This window comes from Humulus lupulus, chromosome X (assembly GCF_963169125.1).
Source record: "Humulus lupulus chromosome X, drHumLupu1.1, whole genome shotgun sequence".
Taxonomy (NCBI): Eukaryota; Viridiplantae; Streptophyta; class Magnoliopsida; order Rosales; family Cannabaceae; genus Humulus; species Humulus lupulus.
This window is the reverse complement of record NC_084802.1, coordinates 56,235,411-56,250,020: the sequence shown is the minus strand read 5'-3', so window position 1 is coordinate 56,250,020 and position 14,610 is coordinate 56,235,411. Positions and strand designations below refer to the sequence as shown.

Below are 14,610 nucleotides of genomic sequence, written 5' to 3'. Positions count from 1 at the left end.
CACTAAAGTCGTAAAAATTATTCAGTTCGTCTTTTTAGCACCTGTGGCGACAACATTTTCAAAATTTGTCATTTTAAAGCACCTTCCAAGTCATTTTTAAATTTTAAAAAATAATAATATATTCCAAGTAAAATACATAAAATTGCTCTATTAATTAAAAAGTAATAATCACCTAAATTAGTTGGATTATCATCTTCCCCGCAAGAAATATCTTCTTTAGGTTGTGGCATGGCTCACGGCTGTGGGTGTGGTTGTAGTTGTGGCTTGAACATCTATATCTAATCAAAATCAACATTGAAAGTCACTTGAGGAAAATCAAGCAGAAGTATGTCTGGTGGTACATAGTCTTGAATTATCTGGATGGATTACTGCTGAGACTTCATGGCTGTAATCAAATTTTCTACCATTAACTGGAGTTCATCCATCAAAATCATCTCCGATAGCGACGCAGTTGAAGCAAAAGTGAACTGAGAATGACGACTATTTAAAGTCCTTTTCAATTCGAGTCTTAAACACCTCGCCCATGGCCTCGTCTTGTCGTTCACCAACTATTTTTCTTGTAATAGGTCTTTGGACTTTGATCGACCAAGACAAAGGCAAAAGATCTTCATTCAACTTATTCTGCTAAAGTTTGAAAGCAAACAATTAAGTTATAAAATTCAACATTACATAATAATAAAAAGAAAAATCACATTAATATCTACTTAGTCAGCTTTAGCTATCTCGTTCACAAACCCTTTATCTTTTCTATAGGGAATGAAAATTGCACCACGACTCGAACACTCTTTGATTTCATAGTTAGCCTTAAAAGCCTACGAAATCTTAAAAATAATATAATTAAATTAATAATAATGAATTTATTTTAAAGTTTTGAACTTACTCTACTGTGTCTCGCCACTACACCTTGAAGGCTTGTATACTTTGCCTTATTTCTTCGTTTAACATTTGTTGCGCCACCCTATATAGCCTTCGGATCAACCCAGAGTTCAATATATTTCTTTTGGTATGTAAGCGCTATTGAATATATAGTACACAATCTAAGAACAACAGATACTTTGCAAAAAAATATATATATATATCCAGAGCACCCAGATATTTCAAACAAATATTAATTATCAAACTGAAGTCAACTTAGGTCATAAACCAACAACAACACACCCACGTATTAGTTATTAAAACTAAAATAACCTAAAATATGACATAAATTTTTTATTAAACTAAAATTCACCAAAGTCCTAAAATAGCAAAATAAATACTTAAATATTTATGATTCTTTTAAAAATAATCTTAAATCCTAAATAACAAAATACATACTCAAATATATAATATTATCCTAAAAAAATCCTAACCCTAAAATAACAAAAAGCATATACTCAAATATTTTTATTATCCTAGAATAAACCTAAATTCTAAATTAACAAAATATATACTAAAATATTCAGTATTATCCTAAAATATACTTAAGTTCGAAAATGACAAAATATAAACTAAAATATTCAATATTATTCTAAAATTATTTTAAATCCTACAAAACAAAAACATTTCTTAATTAAAAAAAATATCCAAAATAAAATAAAAGCTTACAAAGATAGTAAGAGCACTTACATTGGATGAGTTAAAATGTGTTATTCTTTATAATATAGAGAAAAAATAGTTAAGTAGCCTTCCATTGGATGATGTAAAGTTATATTTTTTTACCTAAATGAATAGTATTTCTTTATATGTAGTGAAATACTATTCATCAAGCTATAAATATTTTATTATTTTTTTATAAACTTTTGTATATATATATGAGTGTGATACTATTATGTTTAATTATTTTATTTCTTAAAATGAATAAAATATTTTTAAAAATATAATATATAAATAATGTAAATAAGCAGATGTATGGTATAATGTAAGAGTTTTAAGGTAAATTATAAAAATGTATGTTTTTGTGATATATTTGATAATACACTTTCTTTATAATATTTAGCTAAAACTCATAAAAGCATCTTCCATCAGCTCATTTATACATATATTTATAATAGCTATGCACAAACTCCAATTAATCTATCTTTATATTTACATAACATTTACATATCTTTTATATAATATTTTAATATTATTATTTTTCTTTATAAGCTTTCTCTCTCCATTTAGTATATATTTATTATTTCTTTTTTATTTTTCAATTGTTTTATTTTACTTTAAGTAATAAAATATGTTTAAAAATATAATATTTAAATGATGTAGAGAAATATATAGAGAAACTGATGTATGGTATAATGTAAAATTTAGAGGTAAAATAGAAAAATGTGTGTTTTGATGAGGTATTTTAAAGGATGGAGTAAAGCACTCAATAGGAGTGCTCTAAGAGAGAGGAGGAGGAGGAGGAGCGACAACCGGCCAAAGCTGAAAGTAAGGATGTTCTCCAAAAAAATAAAACAAAACCTTGCCAAAGAGATGAGGAGAGGAGAATTTAAATTCTAATTTACTAATTAAAAAGTAAAATAGATTGATAAATTAAAACACCCTATCATATATTCTAACATAATTTTGATTTAATGGATAAAGTTTTCTTTCTTTGAGGATTCTCAACAAACAATTTAAGTTGATCATTAACTTTTTTTTCCCTTAAACAGCTAAGTCCTAAAACTCAAAAGACAACCAAACTCAAAATCAATCTTCACTCGAATTTCAAAAAGTATAGAGCACAGAGCACCCTACTAAAAAATACATTGCAAAATTTGAACACAGCAACAAATGATATAAGAAAACACCAATTCAAAAATAACTCCCCCCCCCCCCCACAAAAAAAAAAAAGAGTAAAGTGCTTACACCGGAGTATACTTGGAGACCACTGAAATTCTCTGGCAGGAATGGACTTGTAGGCAACTGAAAGAAAAAACAAAACAAAACAAAAAAACAGAGAGGCAAATGTATGGAATGATTCGCTAAAAAGTGCATATACGTCATTCTTATATTCCACCAAATATTATCTTTTATATCCCTAAAAATCTTAACACACATTAATCATCTATTTTAAATTTGCACACGAAGGAAAGTCAGTTTTGAGGAGTTTACAAAGACCATTTCACAATGCTCAGCAAACATGGTAATGAAAAATATTGCAAACTGCCAACAATATTTTTTTAGCATTAAATTGTTTCATTGACAATTACAAAGAAATTTAAGTTGTATGATGGTCGAACAATTAAAATACATTGTGGAATCCAATAAATCCATATAAATACATTAATCCATAACAGCTCAGTAGGATTTGAACATGGGAATCACTTACATAAATATACAAGTGTTGATGCTTTTATTGGTTGCAAAAACTTTCCTCAACAGAAGAGATTTAGAATTAGCTTAAAAACGAGCCCAGCATCGTGTGCATTGCGCCGCACAATCTCCCTTGCAGTCAATGTTGTAACCCAATAGTCTTGGATTTCGAAGAAGAAGGTTTCGAAGAGTTTTTCCTTTGATTTCCCATTCCTTCTCCAAAATCTGCACGTTGGCTTTTATCTCATTTTCAAGATCACATCCAAGAACCTCGGGAAATTTCTTAAGCACCTTTGCCAGATCATCGTCTGATAGGTTCAAACTTCTTAAATAGTCCAATATTTCATTCACAATTTCAAGTTTTGGAACAACCTTTCTGCGTTCTTCACCCCAGTAAGGTGAGTGTACCTGGCCAAAAGCTTTTCCAAGAATTTTATCTGCCTCCTCACTGCTGAATTTATAGCTAGACAGAGCTTCCCTGCATGCTTCCCACCTCTTTTTATCTTCTTCGGTTACGATCGTATTCTCAATCTGTGCAGTTGAGTGCAATACCCATTTCTTTGAAGAAGAAGAAGAACACGATGTCCAAGAGACTTTCATTCCATTCTGACAACGACTATTTACATTGAGCAATGCAATATTTCCGGTGGCTGTGCCTGTTACAACATCAAGCTGCAAAAAGATCTTAAAAACAATGCCAGATTTCACCAAGATACAGAATAATCTTTAAAATATCACGAATACTGCAACCATGAATGGTTGAAGCAGATTAGGAGAATTAGATCAAGCTGGAAGTTCATGCAATAAACGTAAGAGTCATTGAAGATACTAAGTGCTAACTAGCAGCATTAGAATTTCGCCAGAGTATGCTTCTAGACTACATATATAGTTTCAAAGTCTTCTGCTTGATTATTCCATTTATTTATTCATCTTTTGGGGTGGGTTTCAAAATATTTTACGTTTGTAATCTTTGACATATTTGATTGTGAGCTCACCACGTATTTCAATAAGATATGTCAGTAATACATTGTAGGAAGGAGGAAGAAGACACCTTTAATTAGTGAAGATTTTCAATGTTGGGAATTTCTAAAGAATGTGAGAGTTTCAGAGTGTAAGTGACTCTAAATCCAAAATCAAGAATCCTAATCAATACTCCCCTTACTGCAATGCTAGAATTAAGATGAAAATGAAATAATAGACGGGAAACACATATCCTTGAGGAAAGATGGGTAATTTCTGAATCCAACGGAGAAATGAGTAATGACATGGAGTATGTACTCACATACTTTAGTTCTTAGAACACTACAAATAAATACATGTTCACTAGGCTAGATAACAAACAACTTGATAGAAATAAAATAGTACGAAGTGCCAGGGTCAAACTCTTTTTACTTCTTTATTTGATTATACACATCGACAAAAAGTCCATAAATCTGTTAAGCTATAGCACCCCTAGTCCTGAGCAAACCGAGAAAAAAATCAAACAGTTGAAAACAATTCATACAAATATTGCCCAGACCATCAAAAATCTGCAATATACCTTTTTCTCTTCCATTCAATTTGAATGTGTTCAACCTTGACCTCTTCATTTGACTATTAACTATATCTTCCACTTTTGATTTCATCAGATTACAGTGTAGAATTCTTTAAATTCACCCTATGGTCTCTAGCAACTTTCTGTCGATTTATTCTTGAAAATGATGAGCTCTAACACCTTTGTTCCTTTATATCATAAGATTATTACAATTTAATCCTTATCTTTCCAAAAATTCAATTAAGAACTTGTGTGAATAAGGTTACAGAGTTGAATTTGTATTAGAGCTTAGACTGTCCTGCTATCTTTCTAGTTGTTTCCCCAACTAATATCACACCCTAATAATATTCCTTAATAACAGTACTTGATAGTTTTTTAGAACAGAGAAACAAGATGGAAAACATAAAAGAAATCTGGTTCTGCACCATGTTTACTTTCAGAAAAACATAGATTTCCATTTCAAAAAGGTGCCAACACCTGGATGTGTTTTTGCTGTAAGAAGGCCATCTGTATCATTTGTCTCATTTTTTATTGTATCCAAGATATCTGGTGTAATATTTAAGGCTTCCTTGAATAGTTGAACTTTTGAAATACAAAATCAAGAAGAACTCGAGTAACTAATACTGAATGCCATTTTAATGTTCAACAGTTAGTCCATCAAAAATAATTTTCTCCCTATCTCAAACTTTAGATTGGGAAGATAAGCATTTAAAATTACTCATGTTAGTCATTTTTTTTTTTCAAATAATATCTCAATCTTATTCTGATATAAAACTCTCCCGTTATCCCACTTCTTCCAACAATGCAGTTAGAATCATTGTTTAAACTCTTTCCGAACTTCTTAATAATAAGCAATTCACAGCAAAAGAAAAGTAACAGTTATCATCATAAGCATAAGTTCTTATAGTTTTGAAAATCACTAACAAATTCGAAAATCTCATGTTTGATACAATGACCATATAATGTACAGACTAAAAAAGTGGTACTTACTGTCGAAAAGAATGTACGTGGTGCATAATTGTAGGTCAGTAAAGGAGAAGCAAATGATTTTCCTAGCATCCCTGCACTGCTATAGTATATGTTAAAAATACTCATGAATCAATAAGATGGCAGTGATATGAAAACAATGGCATAGTTCAAGAAAGAATCTATATAAATTGAGAAAAAAAAATCGAACTAGAAAACAAAATGTGCACACAGGTCAATTGTTTATTGTCACTATAAGGAAATTGAACTCAGAAGACTGGTATGTTAATAGTAGTGATTAGTTTCAGAATTAAACTGGAATTCAGAATGTTGAATTCCTCTACTGCTTTTTCATTGAAATACCCAGAATTCGAGAGCTGGGATTCTCTCCAATACAAGATAGTCTTACTACTCTCCAAACACACACAATACACATATTCCTCTCCCTTTATACTAAGGCTCAACTATTCTATCATGTTCCCCCATACACGGTACCCCAACCCCTCTAACTACCTGCTGACCTGTCATTCCTTTTGCCTCTCCTAGCGTACACATAGGTCAAGGGTGGCCTATCATTACCCCCGGCCCAAAGACGCACCTTGTCCTCAAGGTGGAAATCTGGAAATTGCTGCTGAATGGTTCCCAAATCCTCCCAAGTGCCCTCAAACTCTGGTAGATGTAGCCACTTTATCAACACTTGTGGCTGCTGAAACTGAGTTCCCGGCCGCAAATCTAGCATCGCTTCAGGTTCAAGAAGCCACTCCAGCTCTTCAGTCAAATTGGAGGGTAAAGGAATGGCTGTTTGGTGCGGACCTAAAGCCGGTCTCAGCATGGAAACATGGAAAACTGGGTGAATCTTCGCTTGAGATGGCAGTAACAATTTATAGGCTGTCGAACCCACTCTAGCCAGTATCGGAAATGGTCCAAAAAAGAGTGGTCCCAGCTTCTGATTCTTTCTTTTTGCCAAAGTCTGCTGTCTATATGGTTTAAGCTTCACATAGACGTTGTCTCCCACTGCAAAGTGAACATCCCTCCTCTTTTTATCAGCTTGAAATTTCATCTTCTGTTGGGCACGCTGTAAATTCATCTTTAACAGCTCTAAAATGTCATCACGGTCCTGTAAGTTCTTCTCCACAGCGGAGACAATAGTCTGGTTGCCTTCAATCCGTATTACTGGTGGAGGGTCTCGGTGGTATAGAGCCTTAAAAGGTGTCATTCCTGCTGCTGAATGGTATGATGTATTGTACCAATATTCCGCCCAAGCCAACCATTTGACCCATTGTGATGGCCGAGAGCTCACAAAACATCTTAAGTATGTCTCCAAACATCTATTAAGTACCTCGGTTTGGCCATCCGTCTGTGGATGATAAGCTGAACTGTATTTCAGTGTTGTCCCTTGCAATTTAAAGAGCTCCTTCCAGAAAAGGCTGAGAAAGACTTTGTCCCTGTCGGAAACAATTGACTTTGGAATACCATGTAATTTAACGATCTCTTTAACAAATATGGCAGCGACTGAAGCGGCTGTATAAGGATGCCGAAGTGGAACAAAGTGGCCATATTTAGACAAACGATCCACCACCACTAGGATAGAATCAAACCCATTGGAGTACGGTAAGCCTTCTATGAAATCCATCGATATATCGTCCCAAACTTGGTCCGGAATCGGAAGTGGCTGTAACAATCCAGCTGGAGATTGCGCTAAATACTTGCTTTGCTGACATGTATGGCATTCAGCAACGAACTTTTGTATATCACGCCTCATTCCCTGCCAATAAAAATCAGCGGCTACCCGCTGAAATGTGCGGAATGCCCCCGCGTGACCCCCCATATTGCTGCAGTGATATTCTTGTAAAATGAATGGTATAAATGGTGACGAAGATGGGACAACCAGCCGCCCTTTGAACTTCAAACAGCCCTTCGAATAAGAGTATCCCAGCCCCCCATTTCCTTGCTGAAGTTGCTGGATAACTTTGGAGAGATGCGGGTCTGTAGCTACATGATTTTTTAAATCGGAAATGGAAATCATATTGGGAATGGACAAGGCATTACAGTCCCCAATCTGTGGTACCCTCGAGAGAGCATCCGCTGCCTTATTTTGAAGGCCCGGTCTGTATTGAACTTGAAAATCGTACCCCAGCAATTTTGTGAGCCACTTTTGATGCTCCGTTGCCACCATTCGTTGCTCAAGTAAATATCTTAAACTCCGCTGGTCCGTTCGAACAATAAACTGGCGGCCCAATAGATAAGGACGCCACTTTTGTATAGCTAAAACCATGGCCATAAGCTCTCGTTCATACACCGATTTGCAGCGAGCTCTAGGCGATAGTGCCTTGCTGAAATAAGCCACTGGCCGTTGTTCCTGCATCAACACCGCCCCAAGACCCGTTCCCGAAGCGTCCGTCTCTACTACAAATGGTGCTGCAAAATTCGGTAAGGCCAAAACAGGTACTGTGCACATTGATTTCTTAAGTGCTAAAAATGCTTCTTGAGCCTCTTCATTCCAGCCAAACGAATCCTTCTTTAGTTGGTCCGTTAACGGTCTTGCCAAATGCCCATAGCCTCTTACAAACTTTCTATAGTATCCTGTGAGTCCCAAGAATCCTCTTAACTCCTTTAGACTTTTGGGTACTGGCCATTGCTCCATTGCTGCCAGTTTTAGTGGGTCTGCTGAAACTCCTTCTGCTGAAACAATGTGACCCAAGTATTCAAGTTGTGACTGCCCAAATAAACACTTCTTTTTATTCGCGTAAAGCTGATGCTGGCTGAGGCGAGATAAAACCAAGTCTAAGTGCTGCAAATGAAGCTCCAAAGATGCGCTGTACACAAGTATATCATCAAAGAAAACTAGGACAAATTTTCTCAAAAACTCACGAAAAACATCGTTCATCAAGGCTTGAAAAGTGGCTGGAGCATTGGTTAGGCCGAATGGCATAACCAAAAATTCATAGTGTCCTTCATGGGTACGGAAAGCCGTTTTCTCGACGTCTTTTGCTGCCACACGTATTTGGTGATAACCAGATTTGAGGTCCAACTTAGAAAATACCCTTGCCCCATGGAGTTCATCCAAAAGCTCATCAATGACTGGAATGGGGAATTTATCAGCAACTGTCTCGCGGTTTAAAGCTCTGTAATCTACACAAAATCTCCAACTCCCATCCTTCTTTTTTACTAGTAGTACGGGGCTCGAAAAAGGGCTTGTGCTTGGTTGAACTATCCCCGCCTGTAGCATCTCAGTCAACAACTTCTCTATCTCATCTTTTTGTATCTGCGCGTAGCGATATGGTCGAACTGAAATGGGACCCGACCCCTCCCTCATGGTGATGTGATGCTCGTGGGAACGGTGTGGTGGCAGCCCTTTCGGCATGTCGAAAACAGCTTCATGTTTCTGCAGCAATTCTTGCATTTCAGCCTCATTTTCCGTCACAATACCCTCGGTATTCGCTGTAAGCGCACCACACTGAATCCAGTAACCTTGTCCCTCATGTTGAACTGAGTGAATCAAAGCCTTCAAAGAGATCTGTGACTTGCATAAACTTGGGTCCCCTTGCAATGTAACCCAAGCGCCTCCTATTTCGAATTTCATGACCATTGTGCGCCAATTCACCTGCATATTCCCCAATGTACTCAGCCACTGTATGCCCAAAATTGCATCAGCCCCGCCCAGTTCTAAGGGCAAAAAATCCGTAACCACCCTTAGTGACCCCAAGTCTAGCTCCACGTTCTTGCAAAGTCCTTCTGTTCTCACTCGGCCTCCTGTACCCAGCAATACCCCATAGGCTGTTGTCTCCGTGACTGGTAATTTAACTGCTCGAACCAGGTCCTTAGACACAAAATTGTGTGTTGCTCCACTGTCGATGAGCACAGTAACTGGGTGTTCGGCTATGGAACCCAGTATCTTCATTGTATGAGCTGAAGATATTCCCACTAATGAGTTAAGGGAGAGCACCGCGAGTTGCTCCTCCTGCAGTGTTTCCTCACCTGATTCTGGGCTGGATGGTGCTGACTCTTGGCTCTCCGACCCTTCAATATCATCTGCAATCAACATCACGTGCAATGATTTTTGTTCACAGACGTGCCCCCTATGGAACTTCTTATCGCAGCGAAAACAGACCCCGCGACGTTTCTTGTCCTGATACTCCAGCTCCGTCATTCGTCGCAGAGGTGGGGGAGTCGTCTGTGTCGTCGACGGTGGCCCTGTGTTGGCCGGCAACTGGTTCGGGTTACTCGGGAGGAACGGCGGGGACGATCTCGTGCTAGGCTGCTGAGATGAAAATCTGGGCACTGAGATTGGGCCTGTTTGTGCCCTAGGTGGTCCAGTTCGGTGGTGGAGGCCCAACCCAGACAGAAAATGGCCCTCTTCAATCCTTTGGGCTGTCTCCATTATTTGGGCTAGGCCCGAAGGCTGTAAAACGTGTAATGGGCCTCTGATCTCCTCCTTCAGTCCTTTGATGAAACTGCCCTCTAACACATGCTCTGGTACTCCGACTACTCTGGATGCCAACGCCTCCCATTGAAGCCGATATGCCCTGACCGTGGTATCTTGTTTAACCGAAAGCCATTCCTCCGTCGACGTCCCCACAGGTACGGAGCGAAACCGCACCATGAGCAGGTGCTTCAACAAAGCCCAAGACGTGATCTGACGCCTGGAGTTCTCCCACTGGAACCATGTAAGTGCGTCCCCGTCCAATCCGATGATGGCTGCTTCCAACATCTCCGCCTCGGTCAATCGATTCAAGAGAAAGAATCGCTCCACACGGAAAACCCAGCCGTCTGGGTTCTCACCAGCGAACAAGGGCAACTCTATTCGCGGTGGTCTGAAATCGCGAGGCATCTGTGATTCGGGTGGTGCATAAGGAGGCCCCGTCGACGTCGCTGGGGGTGGGTGCATCGCCGAGGGAGTCCCCGTTGGGCGATGAGAGAAGGAGCTGTCGCCGTCGACCGCCTGCTTCTGTCGATCTTCCGTCGCACTGGTACCCGCCATACCCGTTCGATGAGACGACTGGAGCAATTGCGTAATATGGGTAATTAAGTATTCCACCTTCTTTTCCAACTCTGGGATCCGTTGTGTGTCTGCACGCAATGCTTCTAGCTCCTGCGGAAAGTGTTTGATCTGGGTTCGGATTGCTGAAACTTCCTGCCTCAGTTCGGACTGCACCTCTTCGATCTTCTCCTCCACCATCTCAATTTGCAAATTCGGTTTAGGCCCCATTATGGATCTGATGCTCTGATACCACTTGGTATGTTAATAGTAGTGATTAGTTTCAGAATTAAACTGGAATTCAGAATGTTGAATTCCTCTACTGCTTTTTCATTGAAATACCCAGAATTCGAGAGCTGGGATTCTCTCCAATACAAGATAGTCTTACTACTCTCCAAACACACACAATACACATATTCCTCTCCCTTTATACTAAGGCTCAACTATTCTATCATGTTCCCCCATACACGGTACCCCAACCCCTCTAACTACCTGCTGACCTGTCATTCCTTTTGCCTCTCCTAGCGTACACATAGGTCAAGGGTGGCCTATCAAAGACCAACATGGTAGAAGATAGATAATTGACATTCGGCATGTTAGACCATACATAATTGAATATTTAAACCTTGTCTATAAAATGTAATAAGCAACTTATGGATTTCATGTCCATACTTTATCTTTAAGAAAGAACTCTTTGGTGTGCAAGAGAAACAAATTATGTTTTTCATGTTAGATGTGAGAGAGTAATGATTGAGAAAACTGTTGGTTTTGGAAAATGGAAAATGAAAAATGGTAGCTGTTATGTGGATTTGTGTGGTAATAACTGTTGTGTGGGTTATTTGGCTGAAAAGAAATAGTCGAATCTTCAAAGGAAATGAATTGGAAGATGTAAAAATTTTAGCTTCTCTTTGGGCTTCTGTCGCAAGGAATTTAAACATTTACCCCTTTACTTAATTTCTCTAGGATAGAAAAATTACATGTTCCAGATAAAGCTTTGTTTTCGTTCTTTTGATGATTTTGTTATGTTTTCTTTAAGAGGATAAGCTATCCTCCTTTCTCTTATTCCCCTTCTCAATTAATAAAGGTTTTTGTTTCCTATCTTACAAAAAAAAAAGGTTCTTCATTGTCACTATCTTTGTGACATTTTCCTTTTATGGGAGGCAAAGCAAAGTAAACAAACCCACAAGTATATGACAACTCTTATATTGACGTATGCCTTGGAATAAATCCCTTAGCACACTAAACGAACTCATTCCCTTTCACCTTTTTCCTTTATCCCAAAATATTGTCAAATGTAACTCATGGTAAAAATTGTGAAGTTCATGAACAAAATTATGATAACCTTCTTGAAATTCTACCTACTTTTTAATACCCTTCACCCTAAAGTAGGTTCAAGCATAACTCTTTTTTTAGCACGCTAATAATTCCCTCCAGTTTTCCCATTAGACCAAGATTTGGTCAAACCTTCTATGTAGTTCGTAAACAATCAAGTCAAGCAATCTTTAGAGTTTCTCCCACAACCAAAAAACTGAAATTTCAATAAGAACATACAAAAGACATAACAAAAGAGAGAGAACTTCTATCATCTGAACTAAATCATCAATGTTTCAACCTCATTCTGCTCACCATCAACCCGATTTTGGGAGTGAAGTGAGAATCAAACTACCACTTATGCCAGTCATTCATGTGGTGACCCCAAAAATAGCTATCCTATTTCTTAATCACTACTAGTTTGGTTCAGCTAGATTCCTAATCACAATCTTTTGAAGTTTTCCATTTTAAAATAATGGAACTCCATTCTCACTTGTTCATCTCACTTTAGTCCTAAATATAAATCCTCCTTCGTCTTTAAATTAAAAGATGTGAACAATGGAAAGTGTGACCATCAGATTTATTATCACTTTTCCCTCTTTATCTAAGCTTCATTTAAACCTGGGATCACTATAGTTTAAAATTCAAGAACCATACTGTGAAGATTGTAACTTCTTTCCTCAACCAATCAAAAAATTAGTAAAATGATAGCTCATAGTAGTCTGCAGTTTTCAGTTGCATCTACGTTTTCTCCAGTTGCATCTGCGTGTATACCAAAAATTCGTAACAGAATAACAGATTGTTGTTAATTACTGTTAGTTTTCTGTTTGGCTCTTTAGTTTTTGTATCTCGACCCTATATATAGTTTTAGGCCTGATCAACCTAAGAAAATTCAATTTCTGAGAGTTTTGGCTAAGAGTAAGAACTGTATTGTAATACTCAAGTGAGAGAGTGTTTCAAGAGAAGTTGAATGAGTGTTGTTGTAATCTTAAGAGCTTGGAGGGTGTAATCTAGTTTCAGATATAGTGGATTTGACTTGGGCATTGCTGCTTAGCCTTGGATGCAGGATCAACCAAACTGGTTGTATCTAAACCAAGTATTATTGGTGTTCTTTCTTTTGTGTTTTACTTTTGATTACTTTTGGGTTTGTTTAAATTGTCAATTACTTGTTCTTCTTTATTGCTATTTTTTGTGCACTGTATTGGCTGTGTTGTGCAGGTCCTAATCCCCCAACACATACATTGTGTAGCAAATTCTCCAATCATTCATGTATCCAACTGTATTGGTATGACATGGTAAAGAATTCATACTGATCTCGACTGTGAGTACCAGTATTAAATCTTCAAACAGCCTAGTTTCTAAAGTAAGATCCTAGATATCAGCACTTCATCTCTAGAGAAGTTATTAAAAACAAAATGACAATCAGAAATTGCATCTCTTGTGATGATTCCGTTGGCATCATATCATGTATTGACCAAAACGACGATCCACAACGAGGCCAAAAGACAAGAAACCCAACCCCACAAGCATTATAAACACAAGAACTTAAAAGAACTGTCTGAGTAATCCAATCCAGAAACAGAGGTAAACTAGTGGATTTGAACAATCTTAATAATGCTCCTTTCATTTTCAAGAGATCTCTATGCTTAAGCCTGTGAATAACATTCCCAAGAGATGTCCCTGCCATTTTCGATCTTTTAAAAGAATTACCCATCATATTTTTACTTTGTTTGAAGTTTTACAGGATTTTGAACACCTTCGGCCAATTTCCCAACCCCAATTTTCTTCTACTGTAGATGCAAAATGGAAATTTTAATTGTAGATTTTTTGGCTCTAAAAATTACAAGATTTAGAACACCTCAGACATTAAAGAAAATCCCACACGAAAGCACATACTAAAAAAAAAACCCAGTTATCTACCTTTCACAGACAACAACATCCTTATAGCTTGCTTATTCATTCATGCAATAATGGAAAGAAGAAAACCAAAACAACAATATTAAAATCAGTGACCACAGCAATAACAACTGCAGGTGAGGCTACATAGCTAAAGTATTCCTAAAAACAAGTGAAGATGAGTACGAGTACCAAAAAGAGGTGCATAGATCCTGGAAGGAACGAGCTAATTGAGAGAAGAGATTTGAGAATCGAGAGATTTTGGTTGGTGTGGAGCCTCTCTCTCTCCCAGTCTCTCTTCCGATTCCAAATATGCGCGCTAGCAGCGCTACTTGTTCAGTGGTCACAAAAAATTCTAAATTTTATTTATTTTCGGATTATTTGATTTTTAATTATTTATACCTTCTAGGTAAGCAGAGGAATGGAAAGGTGAGTCTTAATTCCTTGTGATGTTTGCTAAGTTTGGAAGAAGATAAATAATAATTTTTTTAATAAAAAATAAGATGATGTATTATATATTATTATTATATTTTATAATATTTAAATTTATATTAATATAAATATTAAATATTAAATATCTAGTATTATATTAAATATTAATATAATAATATTTGAATTCATAGTAAAAAATTAAGATTATATAATATTATCATAATAA

The 14,610-nt window shown here is 37.0% G+C and overlaps 1 protein-coding gene across 4 annotated transcripts; it reads right to left on the bottom strand.

Moving 5' to 3' along the window:
- Positions 1-3,110: 3,110 nt before the first annotated feature.
- Positions 3,111-14,330, bottom strand: LOC133804734 (uncharacterized). 4 transcript variants are annotated; one of them, XM_062242874.1, is made up of 3 exons: positions 14,145-14,330; positions 5,792-5,870; positions 3,111-3,939 (listed from the first exon to the last, which is right to left on the bottom strand). In XM_062242874.1, the coding sequence occupies exons 2-3, from the start codon at positions 5,858-5,860 to the stop codon at positions 3,355-3,357; spliced, it is 654 nt and encodes a 217-aa protein (XP_062098858.1). In that variant the 5' UTR covers positions 5,861-5,870; positions 14,145-14,330; the 3' UTR covers positions 3,111-3,354. The 4 variants fall into 4 exon arrangements, with proteins under 4 accessions (XP_062098858.1, XP_062098857.1, XP_062098859.1 ...); XM_062242873.1 differs by having other exon boundaries at positions 5,792-5,867; XM_062242875.1 differs by having other exon boundaries at positions 5,792-5,862.
- Between the last annotated feature and the right edge of the window lie 280 nt (positions 14,331-14,610).

Excerpts from the sequence above, each read along its gene's own strand:
- LOC133804734 (XM_062242874.1), bottom strand. The coding sequence starts at position 5,860 with ATGCTAGGAAAATCATTTGCTTCTCCTTTACTGACCTACAATTATGCA. Across the intron at positions 3,940-5,791 it reads CACGTACATTCTTTTCGACA|CTTGATGTTGTAACAGGCAC; the intron begins GTAAGTACCACT and ends ATCTTTTTGCAG.